Genomic DNA, 24910 nt, shown 5'->3' with positions numbered 1-24910 from the left:
AAAGAAATTTTGTAATCTCAAAAGAGGAATAGTCTAGCTGCTGTAAATTCTTATACATGGAGAGAATTTGGGTGGAAATGCCTAATGAGATTTTTTTTAATACTCCAAAGCAGAAAGTTCACATTTCAACAGAGAAGTCTGAGTGTTGGAGGCTCTGAGGAAATCATGAAGCTAATCGTGATTAGCTTCATTGAACTGGAACATACCGTTCCAGTTCAATGTCTTTTTGTTGGGAAACACCGATTTTCATTTAAATAGAAATGTATATTTTGACTGAGTATTTATTTGGTGTCCTGATATCAGCTGGTAGGAAAGCTCTAACCAGACACTTGTTACAACCAGACCTCCCCACAAAAGAGGAATAGATAGAGGTTGTTGGCAGCATACAGTAAAACAACAACCTCTATCTATTCCTTTGCAAAACCTGTGCAAAGGTTTTAGGTAGGTGCGAAAAAATGCTGTAAACAAAGAATGCTTTCAGAAATATAAATGACTGTTTATTGGCTTCAAATGTATTCTGCAGTTGGACAACGACCCCAAACATACAGCCAAAGTCATTAAGAACCATCTTCAGCATAAAGAAGAACAAGAAGTACTGGTAGTGATGGTATGGCCCCACGGAGCCCTGATCTCAACATCATCGAGTGTGTCTGGCACTACATGAAGACAGAAGGATGTGAGGAAGCTACATCCACAGAAGATCTGCGGTTAGTTCTCCAAGATGTCTGCCAGCTGACTTCCTTCAAAAACTGTGTGCAAGTGTACCTGGAAGAATCGATGCTGTTTTGAAGGCAAAGGGTGGTCACACCAAATATTGATTTGATTTAGATTTCTCTTTTGTTCATTCACTGCATTTTGTTGATTGAAGAAAATAAAAGATTAACACTTTCCCTTTGAAAGCATTCTTTGTTTACAGCATTTTTCTCACCTGCCTAAAACTTTTGCACAGTGCTGTATATCTATTGGAAAAGACCCCATAATCACACAGATTACAGACTGAAAAGTTTGTCAACATATAAACTGAATGGACTCTCCAGACGCATTAGACACAGACACTGGAAGGGCAGTCGCTCTGAATCTTCTAATTTGTCATACAGACATGCATTTATATTATTATTGTAACTAACTGAAATTTTTGGGGTGTGGCAAATCCATTAAGCTTAAGCAAAAGTATTTTACAGTTTACTGCAGAAGCATATTTGTAGTTCAGAGTGATGTTAGTTGCACCCCTATAATTTTGCTGAAGAAAAAAAAACACATTAAAACTGCTATAATTTTAAAAGGGCTGTTTAGCAGAGAGATATTTATACTTTAGTATTAATCTCTCCAAGCAATAGTGCCTGCAATTTTTTCCTTTAACCTGTTCGAAATATATAGACTCGAAGCCCATCCTAACATAACTCTGACGGTGACGTCAGGGTTATTTTCTCAGATTTGATGAAGCTCCACCAGAGGAACATAAGACATACAACATATATATTCCATATGTTGCTTAGATCTGCTTTGATATAAACAAGACATGGCATCATCTGGCCACAGATCCATGGATCTGGGTGTCATGTGAGACTTACTGCAGTTTTCCTCGTCACTCCCATCAGGACAATCACTGAAGCCGTTGCAGCGGAAGCGTCCAATGATGCAGTGGACACCGTTAGCGCAGGCGAAGAATGTAGGAGAACACTTTGACTTGACCTTAGCTAAATATATAAGGGTTGGGGGAAGTGGTGAAAAACAGAACAATGAATTAGTGTGTGCATGATGCAGAGACGGTGCAGAAATCTTTCAGACATCATGTTTTATGACAGCATTTGCCTTGGCTGTGATGAACAAGGTAAAGGAGAGACCTTCACTAGGAGACAGTGCTTGTATTACACTTAGGTTCATGTGTTTTTGTGACACTTACACAATTTTTCCTTTCTAGAACACCATGATAGATTTAAAATGAAACAATCAGGACACAGGAAGTGGAATAAAATCAGTGCATACGCTTTATCTTTGCTTCAAAGAGTTGAACAAAAACACTGCTTAAACCATAGTCCTCTACTTTCGGAGGCTTGAAATGTATTTGAACTATCCACTTTAAAGCAGTTTAATGTAACATAACTCTAGAACTGGCCAAATCAACAGTTTGGCACATTCTGTGAAAAACAACACAATGGTGAACTCAACAGCATAAGGTCTAGATTTTATTTGAAATCAACAGTAATGATCACAGCATCAGTCATATGCTAAAGAAAATTCCCATCACAATATTCAGGACTTAATAAGGGAAACAAAAAGGCTCAGCACAAGGTACAAACCAATGATCAGTCTCACCGAAAGAAAGGCCAAATTAGACTTTGCCAAATAAACACACACACGTCAAAACATAGCTTTTCATCTGCCAGGTGATCAGATTAGCCTGTAACAGAATGACACAAAAAATGTGGATGTTATGGCTTATTATCAGAAACATAATCATCTGTAAAAAACAGCAAAGTTAGTGGTTTCCAATGGCAACGGGTCACTAGTTCTTACTGGTTATATTCCAAAGTTATCCCAAAGTGTTTAGGGCTATCCATTTTAAACAGATGCATCCTAATTAAGCATAACCGACTGGACAGTGCAAATAGAGATCCAATAGTAACGGAATATTTTCAGTTGCCCAAGTCAGTCATCTGATTTCAACCTGATCTAGAAGACATTTCACTTGGTAAACAGGTAAAACTAAGGGGAAATTAACCCATGATCAAACAATAACCAAAGACGGATGCAGGAAAAGGTTCAGCAAAACATCACAATGGAGAAAAACTCTTTTTGGTGACATCCATGGTTCCTTGGCTTGATAGTCATTGCCTCTAAAAGATTTCTTCAAAGTATTAAAAATGAACAGCTTATGTATGATCATGATAATTTAAAAGCTGACAGTCTGTATTTCATTTGCATTTGTTCCTTTTCATATCTACTGCAGTTAAAAATTGTCATTGTCCAAAAATGTGTTCTAACATTCAAAGACACACAGCCATTCAATATTATATAATGTTCAAACAGTTGCTTACGGAAAAAGAATCATTAAAGGTAGCCCATTTTCTTCTGCATTGCTAATACTCCCATTTCCACAATTATGACACATAATGGGTAAGATCTTGACCAAAGAGTACTGATAAGAGGAGAGAGAAAAAATCAGTTAATGACAAAGAAAGTAAATCGTGTGGGAGAGGGTTTGTATGGATTCTGCCATTGATCAGCCTAAGCAGGCCATGGGCCTTATCTCTCAGGACAGCCCTGAGACTGAGTGAAGAGCTTGCAGAACATCAATGCCTGGCAACCTCAGTTAAGCACCAAGCCCTAGCTTTTTACCTCAAACTCATTGATCTTCCCTGGCAGAAGAAGAAAAGCAAGATAACAGGTAGATACAAGCAAAGACATCAGAAAAGACCCTGCAAAGTTACTGTAGAAGTCGGATTCCAACCAGGAAATACACACACACATTGCTGCAAGAGAACCATGGTTGCTATATTTACAGTTTGCATTACTGAGTTATATTATTATAAAAGACAATGTTTCAGACTTGTGTTTCCCTATTCGAGACTTTTTTTTTTAAATTACCTACTGGATGCATTTTTCCCTTCCAATAATAAGCATTTAAGTAAAGCTGGCATTTGGAAATCTGGCTTCTAATCAGAGCTGCTCTCATTGTAACAGTGTTTACTAAAGACAGAGAAAAGAAAATCTAAGAATTACAACTAAGACATTGTTATGATGCTTTGGTAAATAACAGAGACGCATGCCAGTGAGGAAGTAGCATGATACATTTTATGAACACTTGGCAACAACAGAAGGATGGAGCAACCCACACATACAAACACACAGGGAGGGGGAAGTGAGTGGGCATGCTAGAAATGTCAAAGAAAGCCACCAAACCTTCTATGTGTTTTGTTTCCCTGTGTTGAATGCGGTGGGTAGAATTGGCTCGCTCATAGGCTGGCAATGTGCTGCTTCAAATGCCAGGGGTGCACATTTTTCCCTCTACAATTTATTGCGGTAGCCTGATTTATGAGCTCTTTCAAGCTGTGGCGATTATGTGTAGCAGCAGGGAGGGCAAGGCGCAATAACCACAAGGCTTTGGAGCACCCATCTCCAGGATGAAATGTAATCCTCTGGATGCGGGAGGAAGCTGGGATAGTGCCCGATCTATGTGTCTATAGTCTGGGAAACCTTTGTTTACCTGGCCAGCAGAGTCCCTAAACACCCAAATCTCATTTTGTGCAGCATATCACATTCATAAAAGTCTTCTTCTGTAGCTTTCAGGGATATTAAAAGATTAGTAATAAAACAAAAACACGCGCTCCCGCTGGGGGTTAGAGTGAGATTCTGCTGGCCACAAACAAAGGAAACATAATCCTTTGTTATCTATTTGTATTCATTTACACTGGTGTTTCTTCTTTTACCAATTTTCTTTTCTATTTCTATACATAAGAAAGAAATGTTATTGCTCTGAGATTCATGTGAATCCTAATTACCACTTATCCAGCTGGCTAGGATTCTTCCGACCCAGCGTCTGTGCACAAAATTAACTTAAAAGTCACATCAAGGGCAAGCTTATGAAGGGGAATTGGTGGGTGGGACAAACACAGCTGGCTGGACAGATATAGCTAATGTGCTTAGCTGTGTTTTTGGGTTGCATATCCCCTCATAGCCTAAGCCAAGCTGTTTATGAAGCAAAAATGCAAAAACTTAATTAGACCCATCAAACTAGAGTGGAAGAGATGGCAACACAAAACCATATATCCCGGGCATTAGCAGTTCAACTTTAAATACCGCTGCTGATCCAGGTAATGCTGATTGATTTCAGGTCCTCTGCTACACTCTTCAATTTACATTGTATAAGCATCGATTTCATCCTGCCTTCATCCCTTCTGTCATCACTGTTTACTGCTTTACTTTTGTGCCAAATTTTCTCTCGCTCCTCCAAGCCTTTGTAGAAGTTTGTTTACGAAAAGCAGACAGGGCGTTCGGTGGCTTCCAAACTTAGTTCCAGTGTTCAGCTGAGCAGCACAAATGAAAACGAATGGGGTAAGCAGTCGAGCACATTTCGTGAAGTAAGACTACCACTTGCAGAAAAACATGCCTGGTTCACACTGAAGCTCACAGGTGGAGGACACACAAACACAGGCACAAAAACACAAACATGTCTCTGTTTTTTGTTGTCTGATATATGCAATTGCACATAACGCTTGACATTTTTATTAAAAAGTATACTTCTGCTAATCACCTATGTGACAACTGTCTTTTAATTTTAACTTAAAGGTAAATAAATAAAAGAACACTTGTTTTTTCCCCCTTTTTCATAATCTACAGGTTAATCGTAGTTCAAATCCTGACCTGGATTTGTAGTACCGTGGCATATTTTGTACTTAAATCATTGGATGATACAACAGAAACTGAAACAGAGCACTGCTCTTTATATTTACCTCCCCTGTGGCTTCACTGTTCATGTCGGGTGGAATCCGACAACCCTGTTGGCGATGGCATGCTTTTGCTCTTCCCCCGGTGTGCGCCTCTATGCCCTTAAATTATTCTCCCCTGATTGGTTCTTCAGAGAACAGAATGTTCAGCTCAGGTAGTCGCAGCCATGATGGGCATGCATGACTGACAGAGTAAGGAGAAGGACTCGCTGAAGAGACTAACAAGAAGGAAAACACTTGGAGTGAGGAGAGAACAGAAACTAAGAGTAGAAAAGACTGATGACTTCAAAGGTTTCTCTGACCTTGCAGAGTATTTCTGAAAGGAAGAAATCAATAGGTAATGGAGTCAGGGTGCAAGCAAAAAGTGCATGGGTAGTTTCAGTGCAGTGGGCCTAGGGATCAAAATAATCCCTACATTGCACTGTACATTTCACTGTCTAAGCCCTGCACACTCTTTTGTACAATACAATAGCACTCCGTGAGGGGCACTGCAACATTATAGAGCTGCCTTCATCTTAAGTGTTTACGGACCAATGGTGTTCTGCAAAGCCATCAAACTTTGTGCTAGATGGGGTAGCGAGAACGGCTCGTATACCACACAGCGAAGGCGTGTGTAAAATATCAGTGATATTTCAACAAATTCCAATAAAGGGAAGAGAAGCAAGGGCATATGGTGAAAAAGCAGCGCACGATCTGTCAGATAATAACGCTGCTGCAATATTCATCATAGAAAGCAACATACTGCTAAAATTGGCTCGTTTGAACTGATAGTGTCCAACAATGTGTTCTAAAATGACAAGACAGCATTTCTTATTCCTTTGAAGCATCAGCAGCAATCATTTTGGCTCATTTGTGAAAATCGATGGAACAAGGATAGCGTTCAGTCGAAAGTGAACAAAGAGTCAGAGAAGAAGAAAGACACGGCACCAGAGTGAAAGACTTCATGCAGGAACCTAATAAATATTTCAGCCCCGTTCCTTGGTATCAACTACACCAGCTTATTGATTAATCAACCATTAAGCTCATGGAATCCACCAGACTGACCCATTAAACCTTTGTCTGTTTTCCATCTTCCAAATTCTTTATATTTTAATATTTTATTTCTCATTTCTTTTTCATCGGGTAGGCTGATACCAAGACCGACCCCTCTCGGGATGCATGATATTTATATTGGAAACCAAACTGGATATTTGTGACTACAGATTTCTCAAAGTCATTCTAGAACCAAGACTTGACACTCCAAAGCCCACTTTATTCTTCTTCTTCCTTCTTCTTCTTAGTTTAATTTTTGATACTAGGTCGTGCCTGAAACACCTGGCTACCCAAGAGGTAGCCTGCTCCTCAATTTGAACATTTCAAAACAGAAGACTGCTGGCTCTAATCCAAGTCCCTCCCACATGACACCCTCTGGAGGAAGCTCATTCCCACTGCTTATATCTGTAATCTTATTTTTTTGTCACTAGCCAGAACTTGTGACCACAGGTGAGGGTAGGAATGTAGACTGATCTATGAATTGACAGCTTCACTGTCACACTACAGAAGATTGGTACAGCATTCCAATTACTAAAGAAGCTGCACAAATCTATCTGTTACACTCACTCTCAACTCTTCCCTCACTCGTAAATAAGACCTCAGAATGCTCCTCCTCTTGAGGCATCAACTTGTTCCCGACCTAGAGTGGACACTCCACCTTTGTCCAGCTAAGAACCGTGGCCTCAGAATCGGGGGTGCTAAATCTTGTTCCTGACACTTCATGCTCAGCTACAAGCTGGAGGTCATGGTTTGATGAAGTCAAGAAAACCACATTATTTGTGAGAAGCAGAGTCAAAATCCTGAGACCCGAAAACCACCTCCTTCGGCTAGGCCTAGAAACCCCCCCCCTTAATTATTATGAAAAAAATCTGTGACAAAGGGGAGAGCGGTGGACCTGAGCACCCACTGGGAATGAGTCTGATTTATTGCTGGCAATGCAAACCGAGCCCTAGCTTGTCCAGGGAGAGGAAACGATTCAAAGCAACTGAAGCTAAACACAAACAACAGGCAGTTATAGCACACAGTTTACCTCATGCTATGCTCAGGACATGCTGGCATGTGACAGGAGGAGCAAACAGTTTCTACCTTCCCGTTTGTGATTCGGGAGCAGAGGTAACACCTTTTTCAGGCCAAGCACTGCAGTCACATCAGCAGGTGGAGTTTTCCTCCAGGCAATGTTACAGCAATGATGGGCTTGTTCTTGAAACTATATGATTGAGGACTCATGAAAAAAAACGAAACAACTAAATAAATACATTAATTTATTAATACTGCATAGGCAGAATTTTGCTTTTGACTGGGGTCAAAACATTTATAACTCCAATAACCACTAAGACATCACTAGGAACAAACTGATTGGCAATTCATAAAAAAGGTGAAATGACAGAAAAAACCCTGATATTTTGAGTAGATGTGATATGAAATATACTTTAATATATATATTAAAAGCAGTGTGGAGCTAGAAAAACTGTATTGTGAATCACCAGTCCGATGTGGGAAAAATGTTGCATGTTGCATTGTCCATGTCGCATTAAGAGTTACTATTATTAGCACTGCACAGGTAGGCGTGTACATGTAGCTCCTGTTCTAGTTGACTTTAGCATACAGACTGTAGTAGCCGGAGAATCGATCCACCAGCCTTCCAGTTGGCAGACAACCCACTTATCCACTTACCTTAGTCACAGAAAGGATTTCTTACACAAGTTCCAACAATTTGTTTGCAATAGTTTGTGACGTGATTGTGATTTAATGGCAAACAGAGGTCAGGTGAGCTCAACTGATGGTGAAGTAAAAGCACCATTTCATTTCTGTTGGCTTTGCTCTCCCATCTGTTGTTAAGCCTTTAATTACATTTGCAGTAATAAAACAACATTTACATTTTGCTTTACAATATTAGGAAACTATTTAAACTAAGCTCGATCTTGGCTTAAGCATCATAAACAAGTAATTGGCACATAAATCATTCACACTATTAATAACTGAAGTCACCTGCATATCCTTCTAGTCTGTCCTCATAAATTAAACACACACAAACGAGCCACATACAGTATAGAAACACTGTCATGTAAAGATGGGAGCATTTGCCCAACTTTACATTGCTCTTGTGTTAAAATTAGGCAAACTGGTCACTTTTCTTATCGTGTAAACACACACAGTCCTAATCTTAGCCAAACCTTATATACCCACGAAGAGTTTGGTAAAGAACCATTCTGTGTCAGGAATCTTTGTAGAGACAATCAACCCTACTGATGTGGAGAGCTTTGTTGCTGATGAGCGTTTAGTGGTTCTTTTGAACTCGGGGATGTCATTAGTATTTTGTGCGAAGGCCAGTACACACAAAAAACAAAACAAAAAACAAACAACAGCACTATTGATGTTGGTCCCGGCTTTAATATTCATTTAATCCAATAAACTGAGGAGTTTATTTTGCTCCTAAATGTTATGAAGATCAAAGTGGATCAATAAAAAGTGGAACAAGAAATTAAAACTTGAAATAGTGATTTTTGCACTGTTAATAGAGTCTTAATAGAGACTTCAATAGCAGACCACGTGTGAGGCTACAGTTCACAAGTAAAAGTTTCAAGCATGTCTGGAATAACAGACAGATTTAAGTTAATATTGTTTAAAGATGTCAAACACATCTGCTGCTAAATGTAAGGCATAAACCAAGCTTTACTGATTGGCATGACAAATGAATGGTATTGTAGCTCAGCTCAGTTAGCTGTAGTAATAGCCCTTTTGGTTTTTACAGTAACTGTTGGCTTGTGTACTCTGTTTCACATTAAACAACTTCTGAATAGCTCCCTGATTTTATTATTTATATTTGGGCAGAAGTTCTAGTGAAGTGTTTTCCCCCCTCATAGCTTGATTTTAATTGACCCACTGTGCAACAATTACAAATGTTCAAGATCCAGTTCAAGCAGTGAAGAGTTATCAGAGTTATCGCCCTAATTAAAGGCATGCTGCCATGCAAACCGCTTGAGTTTAAGCATTGAATTAGGAGATGCGCAGCCTTTCGGTATGGCCAGTGGCCTTCCTGTTGGGCCCTGTAGTTCAAAGCAGCATAGAAGTTTCAGAGAAGTTTGTGAGTGCAGAGTTCGGAATATGTGAACTCTCCCACACAGAGAGGCCAGAGCCTCAGCCTGCAGGCCACTAGTTCAGAACAATCATTGCTTTGAAATGCACTTCTCCGTCTTTTCTCTTTCTCCTAACTACATTTCTGTGTCTGCGTCTTTGATTCTACACTTCTTGCGTTCTAAATCACGTCCACTCACCCTTTTGGCCCTGCTATGTATCCGTCCTCTCTCGTCTACTCATGTCCTGTCCAGACAAGGGCAAAGAGGCTAATCCTGGCTCTGAGGCCCAGTGAGCTCAGTCAGCTCTCCTCCTTCTCTCGTCTGTCATCATCCATTTCGTCTAACACTCTCCCGGGCTGGCGCTATGGACACCAGAGAGCAGGATGGTACTTCTGACCTCTTTGTGTGAGGAATTATTCAACAGCCTGCCTCTGAATCTCAGTTTAAAGACCCCTTTAATCTGCCGACATACATATATACACAAGCACTGCCCATAGATGGCAGATCCCCAGGACTGAATAACTGCAAAAAAGAGACAAATTACAAATGACATGTTTTAATCTAAAATGTAATTAATTTAATGTACAGCAAAGTAGAGGTTGCACTCCAGGAGAAAAAAGGCTCGATCAAAACAATACTTTGGGGGGTCCTGGCCTCAACTAGTGAGGCGGAAATACAATAAGATTCATCTTAAATGAAATAAGACTCAGGCTGGAGATATTGCCTTTTTCCCTCAGCCAAAACTGTTATTTAAGAGCCAGCAAAAAGTATTTACACAACTCCAGTTGACCATTGTGCTACAGGGGACTGGAAGAACAAACAAACAGCAGAGGAGCAGTGGGGTTTGGGAGGAACACAGGAGTGGCTTTACAATTCCTGAGCTGACAGCTGTGACATAATGAGATATATCTACAAATAAATAAAGGATTGAGAAAAGAACATGCAAATGCAAATGCGAACCGTCTAACTGGTATCAACACTGGAATAAAATGTAACCGGGTCAATAAATAAGGCAGAAAGAAGTTTATTTTGGAAGCAAAACAACTGCTGGCAAAAAAATCCAACTCTCCTAGAAAATGTCGTCCTAAGTTCATGTGTAGGTGGATCCATCTTCCAAAATAGTTTTTTTTTCTTACTGATTGGACCACTGCACACCAGCATGAGTGTATACGCTTGTGTTTTTAAAAACTATGTTCATGTTTTATGTTGAAGATATCAGAACGAGTTGAGACTGATTTGTTGTCTCTTGTGTTTCCCATTAGCTACATGGTGTTCAAAAATAAAATGCTCATTAATGAGACACCAGGGGGATGTCCCCACATATGACCTTTACCTCAGGTACAGGATAAGTATTCCTTGGTGAGAGACTTCAGCACAATCTGTTGGCTAAAGAGCAGGGGCTTATGCGGGATCTACTTTCTGAGTACAGCTGTCTTCTGCAAATGAATGAGATAAAAATAGGTACTCCTCTGCGGCACAAAAAAAAAAAATGTAACAGAGAATTTTATATGGTCACACATATGGCAAAAATAAACACAACACAAAGTCACCAAATATATGCATGCCTGCAAAGCACAATCTTTCCATGCTTATGAGGCACACAAAGAAGAGAATTGAATTGTTTTGTTGTTCTTTCTTAATCCACTAGTGTGATACTTAAAATGGGCCAAGAGACGGAAATGATGTAGACATCGACACGTATCAACAATTAAGGCGTGTATTTATGGAAACCTTTTGACAAAAGCCATCTGCTCACATTACAGATGGAAGGAAATTTAATATCCAGTAGTAGTCAACACTGCTCTGCCTCCATGGTAATGACTATGAGTGCAAAGGGCAGCGGATGGACACTGGACACCCTAGAGATTTATGATACTATAAATATAAAGAAAGCAAGCCTTGCAGCAATCATTTGTAACGATAGTAATATTTAGAATGTGTTTTTCTGAGAAGTATGCTCTCGAAAAAAACTACCCTTATGTCTCAACGACAGAAGGAAAGCAAACAGAGTCAACAAACCTACCACATATACCCATAACTGAGTTTATTTGTGTTTTCTTAGAGGAGGTGTCTAATTATAAGTCAACCTGCAGAGAATGCATAGCTGCAGTCACAAAGTTTCCAGGCACTGTGTTCTCCTTAGATAATACACATCCTGACAGAAGTCTTGCTGAAGCCACAATAATGAGTCCCCCTTTTTGCCCCCTCTCTTTCTCTTACTCCCTTGTTTCCGATCCCTCCATCTGTCTGTCTGTCTCTGCAGAGCCCCTAATGGAGCCAGAAGTTTGTCTGGGGATTTCGGGAAGCAGTCGCCAGAGATACCAAACGACAACTAGCCATCTACTTGAGAATAATAAGGCCCACTTATGCCAGAGCAGATAATGTAGATGTCTACAGCAAACACAAATAGCGCTCTGACAGCCCAAGCAGGATGAGCGTGATGCCTTGTGATAACTTGTTTTAATCTTTAGCAGTACATTGTACATACAGTACATGTTATGTCAGCGAGAGACACCGCGTGCACTATATACATTCAGTTTATGTTGGCAGTTCAGTGATCTGCTTTCTTGAGAATGCAGCAAGGAAGTTAACTGAATTCAAACTCCAATCACAAACACAGTGGGGCGTCTCGTTCCTTTTGTGTTGTGCCAAAGTTTAAAATTGTTTGCAGATCTGGATATACTGCTTCTCGTTATAAATGACATGTATTTGAGGAAAAGCACCAATGCAGACGCCTCCATTCACTTGCAAGAGAATTTTCTGAGCTAACAAGTTATGCTAGTCTAACCCTGATCATAAACAGCTCATGTTATCCTCATCTGTTATCTCATTTAGAGGCTACCAGACATTCCTCAAATATTTTTCCCCCCCATTTAATTTGTCAGTTTTGTCATGTTTAAAATAAAAACAACTGCAACTATAGCACTAATTGCATGTTGTTGGAGTGAAAGTGGCTGACCAGAATGATATAGAGGCTGTATTATACTGGAAGTATCTGATACTTCATATGCATAAATGATAGTATTCCATGTCTGACAGTTGTTGACAGATTAAGGTCAGTGAGCGATGAGAATCTGAACGTATAGTCGTCTATTAATGCAACAGTCTTTCTTTAAGTTAAAGGGCGTCACAAGCAAAAGGTATACAAAAAAAGGTTAGTGTATACAATAAAATTCCCTATGAATATACATCTTAGATTTCCAAGTCATTCCAAATTAAGACAACCAATAACCTATACAGTAAGTTTACCGACTGTAGTGTGACAGTGTGTGTGTGTGCTTGTATGCCAGGGAGCACACCTTTGTCAAGAGTCGTCTGCCTTTTCCCTGAGCTGCTAAGAAGAGAACAGTGAGAGAAGTGACTGTTCGAGGAGGAAAAAACAAAGAATGGAGGGCAGACCATATGTTTTGTTTTTGTTTTCTAACTGGGGGAGAATTAGCAGGGTTAGGAAAAACAAAACCAAAAAAAGATTTAAGAGGAGGTTTATTGCTTGCTAAATGAAAACAGGCATCTGCAAAGCAAATTACAAGCCAAAAATGATCAGATGAGATAAACTGGGATGGTGCACAGAGACGACTGAAAACGGGAGGGCGAGACATTCAGAGAGATGAACATATCGGGAGATGAGGGATTCTATTTGGTGTGGCAGCTCCTCAAAGTCGATCTTCATCAGCAATCCCATCTTTGTGTGAGCTCTGGCTGAGATGGGCGGGAGAAAAGGAGGAGCTACAGACCAGAAAGATCAAAGCCAACTAAAACTGAGGATCAAAAGCAAACTATTACTCTAGTGTTACAGTAGAATTATGCACGCGCCACTATTTGCGCGCACAGAAGTAATCGGCCTTTGCTTTGATGGTATTAAATTTCATCCTGGTGCTAAACTGAGGCCAAGGGTCTGGAAGAAAAAGAGGAAGGCTGTGCACTGAGGGGAGAGTGATTTGAGGGATTGAGGAGGGAAGTTCATTTAAGTTGGCAGAGAATTCGTTTTAAGTGGCCCTTGTGGCTCTTTGGACGGGGATGTCAGAAGAAGTACAACTGCTGGATCGCAAAAAGAGTTCAGGAGCTGTGAAGACTTGATGTAACTCTAAATAATCAATTTGGCTTCAACTGTAAAGGCGGATCTAGTCGTTAAAAAGGGATTTATTAATGACGAACTTACGACAGCCTTTCTCGTCACTTTTGTCAAAGCAGTCGGGCAGTCCATTACACTGCCGCCCGCCTGGGACACACTTGCCATCGCCACACATGAAGATTCCAGGGATGTTGCAGTCCGTGGTGAAGTTATTCCCTGGAAGCAGCTGGCTCTCTGTTGATAAACAAGAGAAACAGAGGAGAGGACAGACTATTACAAACTCGCTCTGTAAAGAAATCAAACAGGTAGAGCGATTGCATTACAGCGATACTCATCACCAGAGTCAAAATGGAAATCTGTTATTATCTCCATTGTCTAAAGACAGAAAAATATTAAAGGCAGCGGCTCTATTTAAAAAGCCGTATCAATCTATGAGCAAATAAACAGAGGAAGATCTCATGAATACAAAAGCGGTCTAGGTCATTCGGTGTTAACAGTATTGTGGGTGAAAATCACGATAGGGAAGATAAAGATACAAACATCAAAGAACACTAATATACAAACAGAGCACATATTTCACCCTAGACTTACACAGATGCACCGATACACACGCGCAGAACAAAAATAAGCACACCGTCGGCACAGTAATCATGAGCCCCGAACCAGTTTGGGGCATTTCTACTGGGCGCAGTGCAGCTGCGGCATTATGGGCTGGAATGTGAGACACGTCCTTTTGGCTGAGGTTTGACACTATGTGGTGAGCAGTTTAGCTCGCAAACAAAGCTATGTGGCAGTAATAAGGCGTCTCGGACAGACCGCGGAACACTTTTATGCTGCAGTGCTAAAACGGGTTCAGCTGCTGTGAAAACGTATGGACCTTTGCATCTTAAATGGCAGTGTGGCTTACCAGAACAATGACTGATGGAGTCCTCAGCTCAAATGACTCCAATTGTGAAGTGCAGCGATGTGAAAATGTAATTATTATTTACCGTGCTCTTTCGGTTCTTTTTCTTTTTTAATTTATTTTCATGACTGAAATGAATAAAATGGAGGGATATATTGATACATGAATGACCTGCACAGTACTACACAAACTCTTAAGTCCTTAGTTTTTTTCATATTTGTTTTCATGAAGCCAGTAATTTTTTAAAGTGGTTTTATGCAATAGTTCTCCAGGCTTTCCAACAGTCTTTTTACACTGGCAGGTTTTTGCTCATTTCCAGTTTAATTGTTGTACCCGACCATTTTCAGAGGAATGTTGTTGTTTTTTATATATTCTATTGTTAAACCATTTATCACTGACTTACCCGAGCATACAAAGCAAATCTAACCCAACAGATGCCCCAGTGTTTTGTCCACACATGACAGAAAACTTAAAGCACCAATTTTAAATGGCATATTTGTTACTAGCAGTGTGTTGCAAAAACATATCAACTGTTCCAATTTCTTTAGTTGAATCTATGAAAATGCCAAATATAGCTCGACATCTTATATTTTCACAGCCATAAAATAGAATTTTGCATCAACAAGGTGATTCCCAAAGTGCTTTTAGCTTTAAAAAACAAAACAAAACTGGTATATCTTGGTCAGGTGTGGTGTGCAGTGTATGCTTAAAGAAAACAGACAAGTAGGGGACAAAAACAGGTCAGAACCCCCCCGCAAAAACTAAACGATCTGCAGCGGATGAACAGTATCTGTCACGCCCTTAAGTAAGAGAAAACCCCGCAAAGACCTGACACACGACCTGAGAGATTCATCTAACCTTTCAGTTGATCCATCTGCTGTTCAGTGAAGCTTCATTAGAGATGGTCTCAGTGGAAGGGAGGCTATCGTGAACATGAAAGGAAACAGGGAGAAAAGGTTGAGGTATGCCAAATTACACCATAACCTGACTTAAATAAGTGGAAACAGGTCTGATGGAGTGATGAATCCAAATTTGACATTTCTGGTTCAAATTGTCAGCAGGAGGAAGTCAGGAGAGAGCTACAACAGTGAGTGTCTAGAGCCATCTGTAAAACACGACAGGAGCTCTGTCATGGTTTGGGGCTGCATTTCAGACAGTTGAGTTGGAGATCTTGTCAAAATTGACGGAGTTATGAATGGAGTTAGATTTTGATCCACTGTGCAACACCATGTGTAATACCATGGAAATCTGGAAAGCAATGGATTGGCAATGGATTCCTTTTTCAGCACGATCCCAAACACACTGCCAGTGCAATCAAAGCATACCTGGATAGAAAAAACACACAATGGAACACTATCAGTCATGAACTTGGCCCTCCTCCGGAGCCTGGACGTCAATATTATTAAAGCGGTGTGGGATCAGCTTGAACAGAACTGAACAAAAGGCAGCCAGCATCCAACGAAGAGCTTTGAACGCCCTTCAAGGAGCCGACAGAACCACTGACTGCTTAAAGAAATTACAACAAAGCTTAAAAGAGCCTAAAATAGTTCAGGCTGTACTAAAGAACTCAGCTGGTCATACCAAATATTGACTTTTTTTAAGCTCAAGAATTCAGCACAATACTTAATATATGTAGGTACCTGCAGCTTTTTTATTTTATTTTATTTGACATTAAATATTTATAACAAAAAACAGTGATGTCCTTCTCAACAAAATCTGAAAATGAGAAAAGGGATAAAAATGTTAAATGCAGAATAGTAATGACAAATATGAAAACCTCTAAAATGCTTGGATGGATACAGATCATGGATATCGCTCTGTATTTATGTTCAGATGCCGCTTCTATTTGTTCAGTCCTTTAAAATAATCCAGTTAAATGAATTCCCTTTCTCCAGCAGTGACACTGTTCATTTTCCTCAAATAAACCATTACAGGGACACATTCTCAATGAAGTAATCTTCATTACCACAAAATCCACTGCACCCCACTTCAAATAAAAACCTCTGACTTTTGTGAATTCACAAGTAAAACTCCACATTTTTTACCACAGCTCGTTGATATTCACTTAGCACATGTAGCCAGCCTCCAGAGTGCAGCTGAGTAACTGACACACAGAAATAATCTGTTCTTACATCATCCTTCCACTGCTGCTTTTTTAACAGCAGCAGGTACTGGAAACCATGTATAGATTGTCTCTTAAATTAGACAGCACAACCCTTCTGGATCTGAATGCATGACGCAACGCCTCCGTTTGTCTCATGCAATATGAAACAAAAAAGCTGAGTGATAAAAAAGAAAAAGCTCCTGAATCTTATGAGGACAGGAAAACATTCAGATTTCTATTTCTTTCATTATTTATTACGCTGATTCATCTAAACTGGAAATGAAAAACATCGCCGTGATTATCTTTTTGTCAAACAACCTTTCCAAGAAACAAAATAAATAGCAGGCTTACTCTTAGCAGCTTCAGCTGAGTGGTGTGATATTTCAGTTTCCACTTCTCTCAACTTCAACATATAAACATTAAGGCTGGTTTGATATAAGAACAATGAGTCATCTCTTCTCTTATCTTGAGTTGCTTCAATGATGTTTCAGTATCAAGTGAAAAAAAAAAATCCAGCTTAACTTCAAGAGCACAGTGAGGCATAGAGATGGTGCAGAGATAGCAGTCGCACATTAGTGTTAACTTATAGCTCGGCTTCAAGGAGACGCTTCAATTTCAAGTTGCAATCAGCTTACATACAAAGCTACTCACACACTGTTCAACCTTTGACCCTCATCAACACCAGCTGGCTTATTTACCCATGTTAACTTGCAGGAAACAAAAAGGGTGAAGACGATATTTTACAAATTAACAGATCAGATCGAGCTGCAGTCAATAAATACATGCCTTGGAAAATTTCCTTATACATTTTAGAGCCGATAAGAAGATAAAGCCTATCTGATTAAAATATTTATAACATAACCATCGTCAATAATCAACTTATTATAAACCTGATGCAGCATTTATGCCATCTGCTAATTAACTATGCTTCGAATATAACTTATAAGACTAAAATATGTTCAGGTCACTTTCAAAATGTAAATATTACATCTCACTCGTTTTATCTGACCAATTCTTCACAATGAAGGCACAATGTGCACACTGACAACAGTATACTCTTTAGCAAAGGGATCAAAATGGGATTTGGCAGGTAAGGGAATCTTAAGTTCTGGTGTAGCACTGTAGTGGGGGAAGTGATTCACCTCAAAAGGACTGATCTGATTTGTTGAGTTAAATAGAGTTAGCCATATGTTATATAAGCAGATGTTACACGAGCTATCATGGCTGCTGTCCAAATGCTAGATAAAGGTGGGAATTGGCAAGTAATCCTTAAGAGCACCATCAGCTTAAATTTAAATTAATGACTGCTACCCATGACCTAACAGTGGGCATGGCACCAGTCCAACATGGGCCATTATGTCCTAATGGTGTTTCTTGCCAGGTCTGCAGCTCTTTTTGAAATTCTTCATTCCATATTTAGACTACACCCAATATTAACGAAGAATAACATAGCGCGAACGGCAAAACAGGAGGACAGAAGTAAATAGAAACAGAAGTTTTCAAAAATGTGAAATCATTTCACGCAAAACAGACAAAGTTGAATGCAGACTGTGCAAAGCAGCGCTTTCCTTCCATGAAAACACCGACACTGTGGAGCTGTGATGTCAACTCTGGGTGGGTCAGCTTTAGAGAATTAGTTTGTGTGTCGCACTGATACCTTGTTTATGTTAGCTTACCTGGCAGAAACTTCTCATGGTTGATGCTTGCCGAGTGAACACAATTTCAGTTTTGTTAGCTAATGAGTGAAAGGCGATAGTAAACCATTAAACTGGAGTAGCTACACCGTCTCCTAGTTTGTTTGTCTTTTCTTCTCACATTAATATTAGTGTTTATTCTGAATAGTAAACCCTTTTCAACAACAGGGTGATATTCACAGGTGGGCAGACTTGCACAGGTGAGGTACTGGTGCCTAGAACAGGAGGTTTGCCCACAGGAAGAGGAGATAAGAATTATTGAAATAATCATTAACTAATCAACTAATTAGAAAAACCTGGCAAACTGGTCGACTACTATTCATTCGTTTCATGTAATCATGCACGGACTTGTAAAAACGATCGGCGAAAGGCTCAGCCTATCATCGACAGTCGATATATTCGTCCAATCGCCCAACCTTACCATTCACATAGATACAGAAATTTGTAGCAGACAGTGTGTCTACATATTACCTATGCTACAGTAATTATGAGATTACCACAATACATGGATACAAAGTATCCAATTGAATCTCTACATATTAATCTGTCCAGTACCGTCACACAACTTTTGAAACAAAAAATTATCATTTTGTCATTTCACAAAATTAAAGAAGATAGTTTCAGTGACACGTTATGAACAATGTCTGCTTTAGTTAACTCTGAAAAGAATGAGGACATCACATTTTATTAAATGTCAATTCCTGAGCAGTTCTTGACTTTCAGTTCTTACTTAATCTCTCACAATCCTAGTATATTTCTTACACATTTCTCAGAGCTGTTTCTTTCTTCTGCCACTGAACTACAGCAACTGCATCAACACATCGACTGCAAGACACACTGAGTGTTGAACTGCACAGAAACAGCTTGTGCGCGTGCGTTTGGTAATGTCTGTTGAGCTGTTTGAAACGTTCCATTTGAAATTACTTTCTACTTTGAAAAAAGTAACTTTAGCTGATCCTGAAGTGCTGTGACTGCAGCTTTTTTGGCATCTGCAGCATGACAGGAATGAGACAGAAAAAAGAATGTGCATAGTGTGCATCAGGGACTGTGGGGCGGTATTACTTTCTGCATTGTTATCTTCATCGTGGCACCAGCTGCAGGGAACGCCAGCCTGCAGCACATGAAAATGAACTTGCTTGAAGTAATTATGTATTGTAATTGAAGGTGATGGAAGGCCATTCAAGCTTGTTCCAGTACACTAACCTCTGCTTCAGAAGCTTATTTTTCATCAGACTTTTTAAATATAGTGCCAAATCACAACAACGGTCATCTCGGAGGTTTTATACTGTTCAGTAAATGTCTTTCAATATGACAGAAAAGAACGCAAACAATTCCCTATGAGGATTTGGCGACACTGGGGAGACGATTAAATACGAACCTGTTACAGAGCTGTGAGTATTCACAGACCAAACACCGCACAAAGAAGCGTGATTAGGGCAACACATTGTTGACAACCCAGAAATGTCCATTCAGAGCCCCACAGAACAAGTGTAGGCGAGAACCATATAAAATGACTTCAAAGAGCTGACGGAGATACACTGGGTTAATTGGAAAGCTGCTTTGGGAGCACAAGAGGACAGGAAAAGGACTGTCTCTCATATATGTGTATGTGTGTCTGCGTGGGTGTGTTTGAGGAGTGACCAATAAGAGTGAAAAAAAAGAAAAGAAGAAGAAACAGTTGATGGACAGCTTGTCTTTTCCCACGAGTGTAACACTGCCAGTAGCAAACCTTTTGCAGTACTTCTTGCAACAAGCTTGTGATGAGTCCATCTTTTGGCAAGCTCGACACCTCTTATCCCAATGCCCCTGTCATTCTGTCAATTCAGTAATAAGCCTCAATACTTGTTCGCCACTGAGGTAATGAACAAAAACCCACCTCATTACCGCAGAAAGCGTAGCTATACAGGTCATTACAGATGGCACTACAAGAGAAACGAAATAATAACAATTCACTATGCAATAATAATTCACTATGGTACTCTGGGGTTTCTGCAACACTCCCAAGGTGACCTGGGCAGTTTTATTGGAAGCAACTGTGTCGAGCATTTATCCCTTATGCTTTTAACCATTATTTTGTGGACTGCTCAGGGCATTGTGCACAATCCCCTGTGTATGTGTGTGTAACTGTGGTCACACAGTGAGTGTGCGAGGGAGAACAGGAGGAGATAAGGCAGGGATGAACCTGGAAGTGTAGACCAATTACTCTGAGTAAATATTGACTACACCATCCTTTCCTCTGCACACCCACCGTCTGCATCCCATCTTTTCTCACCCTTCAGCAACCCTGTGTCTACTAAGGCCCCATTTAAACTGTTAAATCATAGAGCGTAGAGACATCAGCTGGATACTCTCCCCCCCCCCTTTTTTTAATTATTTTTTTTTAAATTAGCATGTACATTTTTAGTTTGTGCTACTTTCACAAAGTTTCAGTGGCTCAATCTGGGTGAAATCTTCCTCTCTCTATTTGTTCAGCTCAGCTTCTGTTGCAGTTATATTGATTGCACCTCTCTTACCTCAATTATAATTTGACATGAAAATGAACTCCCAGCATAAACACGAGCTTAATTTCCCAGCGGTTCTGAATAATACTCAAGTTATTTCTCAAGTAAGCTTCCACATTGTTTCATGTTAAGTAAGTGATATGCAATATGATGGATGATTTTTTGCAAGATTATATACAAAAGGTGTAATTACTAGACGCTGGCCGATACAGGATTTTTAACTCCGATACCGAGGATTTTGTGATATTAAAGAACCGATATAGTGGATGATAAAGAGATTGCTCTAACGTTTATGCATAGCTATTTATGAGCCCTTAAGGTAATATAAAAATGCAGCTTAAAATGAATCTTGTTTTATTGTTGCAGCAAGTCATGGATTACTCTTTTACACCCTGTCTGACTTGGCTCAGATCAGCTGGTTGTTGTGTTTGTGGTGTTGCCAACAGGGAAGTTTCAAAGTGCCTTTTGGAGGACAAACTATGTAATGTCAACACTCATTACATGGTTGAAGGCTCTTTCCCCCATTTCTTCTATACTTTTTAAAATGTTCATTTATTGGCTATTATAAAATTACATCAGATTATTGTTCCGTGCATTATAGAAACTAAAATCTAAAAAAATGGTAGATCTTGTTATTAAGAGAATAATTTCTCTGAATTAAGCTGAATTTAAGTGAGCAAGGAGAAACCCGAGCAATTTAAAACTCAATCGTAAAACTGTTAACAGTTTAAAAATATCCAGGTCGTTCACAGTTTGCAGTAAACCACAAAGAAATGTGTGTTTCCACAAAGACGAGAAGATGTTGAACATGGATCCAAATGATGTAGCTTTCATCAGTTGAATTTATAAATCTGGGTTTGGAAAGTTGGGAAATGCTATTAATGTTGACTCTAGGATCTTTAGCGAATAAAAGAAACTCATTTTAAAAAATAATTACCTTTGTTTTTTTAACCCAAACAGACATTTTTGGGTTGTGTCTGACCTTGAGAAATGCCACAAGTGAGAAAACAAATCAAAGTGATCCCACATGCAAAGAAGATTAAGAATTGCAAATGTTGGAATCAAATTGGAAAGATCTGGGAAATATGTAACCACAAAATTTCTTAATAGGTTAGGACTTTAATATTTAGGACCACTGTTACCCATTTAAAGAAAAAAAAATCATATGAGAGCACATGGAAAGCTTCCAACTTTCATTCCAAGATGTTCCATGGGTATACTTCATGCATAATGATTCTGGAAATGGCAGTCATGAGACTTTTCAGAGAACTGCTTAGGGTGCCTTAGTTCTCTGAATATGCAAAGACAGGTCCAACCACCCACATCTGCCTCTGTCTTCCAGGCCTTATGAATATTTTCCAACCAAATGTCAGTATGCTGCCTCGACAATGAACAGCTAATTTGGTAATAAAAAATATATATTACTCTTGACAGTAGCTATTGAAAATGTATTAAACCTTAAAGCATACAGATGACCTCCCTTCACCTATAAGACTCTTCTGGGTGTGTGTATAGACTCTGGGTTGTACAACAGAGATATGTTACTGCAATACTCCACAAGGGTAGACAGGAAAGTACTGTGTAAAGCAGAGTAACACACAACAAGATGCAATAAGGATTAAACCAACACTATATAGGAGCATGTAGCACATAAGTTTTTCTAAAACTTATGTTTCAAAAAAGATGAAAGGAAAGAAATGAAAGGGGGAGATCAAGATATGACTGGATGTGAGTCATATGGAGCAATTATGAAAGGAAAGAGTACAGGGGTAATAAAAAAAAGAAGCAGGGAGGTGACCAGTAACATCATTTTCTGTCCTTGGGTTCCCAGTAATATCCATCCTAAGCAAATTCTGTTCTCTGTGCTCTGCACATAAAAGGTCAGTGATATAAATCTATAGCTGAGGTGACTATTGGCTTGGCTGTTACTTCTCTAACCCCCATCTTCCCCAGCAGCCTTAGATATCTGCCCTGCATTGATTAGCCCTGAATAAAAGGTTGAGCCTCAGATTGAAACAGCACCCGAGAATTGATTGGCCCGACTTTGTAAGCTTGAGTAGCAGTAAGAAATAGTACTATGGGAGAAACATCACAATAAAATGGTTATGGAGGAGAGTTTTTGAGCTTTCCAGACAAAAAAAATGTCCTCAGAAATAAATCCGCATCAACCACCCCTGAACATAATCTTTTTGTCCACACTACCACACCATGCTGCTAAAACTATCTCCAGCGAATTATGTGAAATTGTGTCTGAAGCTGTAAAGGAGCATGCCAAGTTACATTACAGACAGATAATGTCAATACAAACATGGGCAGCAAGGGCTGCTTCTGCTGGATGATAAGGGAGGAGTGAATCAATATAGCCCAGCTCGGAATGAAAACTAGCCTTTCAGGTTCAAGAAAAGAAACTTATTTTTCAATTACACACCGCTTTAAATGGGCTAACTACAAGTAGGGGGCTCTCAGACGCAGCAGGGGGTGATTTGGCTGTCTCTTTCATTGTGTGTGTGTCTGTATGTGGCAAAGGGAGACAGATCTTCCCAGAGAAAAGAAGAGATTCTCCATCCTGTTACTTTGGCTCACTGAAGCATCCAGTATAAATAAGTGCAAGTGTAAAGAACCTGGTCTGCATCAATTAAAGGCACCCTATGGACAGACAGACACACACACACACAGGAAGGGTAGCATAAGCACAGAGCAGCAGAGCAAGCAAAGCAATAATGGTGAGAGATGGAGAAAAGAGCAACCATGCATGAAAATAGACAGCAAGCCGGAATAATATGAAACCAGCTACAATGTAGCCACAGTATCTTTAAGCTGCTGCTTTGCCTTTTTTGGTTTTGCCTCTAAGGATGAATCTGCTGTGTGAATCCATTTGTTCCCGGGACGAGTCGCTGACTTCATAACCTGCTGTGTAGTTACTTTATTTGCAGTGTCAGTTGGCAACAAGGGCTAAATGAGCTATTGATAATATCACCGAATGGCAAACTGAGCGAGGACCGCGTCTGATTTAAAGTTAATGTCATTTTAATGTGAAAAGAACACATGGTGAGAAAAAGTCACAAAATGTTCACATTAAGTCATCCACGCTGTGCGCACTCAGTTACTCAGTAACTAAGGGTGATTACCTGAAGAACACAAAAGCAGACTTCAAATGCAATCAGACTTTTAAAAAGTGCTAAAATCAAAAGTTACCAAGCAGAACTCCTACAAGGCAAATAAAACCTGCCTAGCGCTGATGTACTTAAAATAACCAAGAGCCTTTCAATCTATAGATTAGTTACCCTTGAATTTAATGAAATGTATTTTTCTTGTGCTTTTAATACCTTTTTCTGTCTATAGATGATATGTACACCCACTTCACTAAGCCTTTTGATACATCGTTTAATAGAACTTATTGTGCACAGAAATATTGGGGTTATCTGACAATTAATTCCTCATTAAACACACTGCACACTCAAAGTGACAGGTGCTCAGACACTTAACTTTGAGTTCCAAAGTAATTGCAGTAAAATCATTGAGCCAATGTAATAACTCTGTTCCTGACACAGCTGCTAAAGTAAAGAAATTCATGAAAATAATTACCATAAACCACATATAATATTTAGGACAAAAAAGTTTTAAAGAAGCTGTAAGCATGTACTAGCTTTTCAATAAACCAAATGCATTTGAACATACTATCAAATTACACTCATCATTAGCAGTTTATCCTGTTTATGCTGATTCTATGGTGTAGCTTGTTTACTTAATAGGCAGCGCATCTCTTTTGTTATAGCTTTTAATGTGTAGCACACTCAAGAAAAACAACTTTCTCACAGGGGAAAACTAGTCTAACAGCTTCAGAGAAACAAAAAAGGAATGTAAGAGGTCAGGACAATTATTTCTAGCTCCAGATTCTTGTGATATACACATCACTTATGCACACATACATTCGTCTGTACACACATCTTAAACGGGCATCACCGGATCAAAGAACTAAATATAACTTTGTCCTTAAGTGCGCATAAAAATGGTGCAGGAGAAAGGGGTTGCTGTTTTGCTTGGCAGACTCATGACTTACAACATCCATCCATTCGCTT

The 24910-nt window shown here is 39.5% G+C and overlaps 1 protein-coding gene across 2 annotated transcripts in view; it reads right to left on the bottom strand.

The window, feature by feature from the left end:
- The window catches only part of ldlrad3 (low density lipoprotein receptor class A domain containing 3), an 89421-nt gene that overhangs the window by 36732 nt on the left and 27779 nt on the right, over window positions 1-24910 (bottom strand). Inside the window, exons 1-3 of one of the 2 annotated variants that reach the window (XM_005737673.1) lie at window positions 15391-15416; window positions 13716-13862; window positions 1572-1697 (exon numbers count right to left, since the gene is read on the bottom strand). In XM_005737673.1, coding sequence (XP_005737730.1) covers window positions 1572-1697; window positions 13716-13862; window positions 15391-15406 — 289 coding nt within the window. In that variant the 5' untranslated portion in view covers window positions 15407-15416. Of the gene's footprint in view, window positions 1-1571; window positions 1698-13715; window positions 13863-15390; window positions 15417-24910 lie in introns of those variants that run through there. The other variant, XM_005737672.1, reaches the window with a different exon arrangement.

Source organism: Pundamilia nyererei, unplaced genomic scaffold, assembly GCF_000239375.1.
Source record: "Pundamilia nyererei isolate P.nyererei 1_Seehausen unplaced genomic scaffold, PunNye1.0 scaffold00078, whole genome shotgun sequence".
Lineage (NCBI taxonomy): Eukaryota > Metazoa > Chordata > Actinopteri > Cichliformes > Cichlidae > Pundamilia > Pundamilia nyererei.
This window is presented reverse-complemented; position numbering and strand designations above follow the sequence as displayed.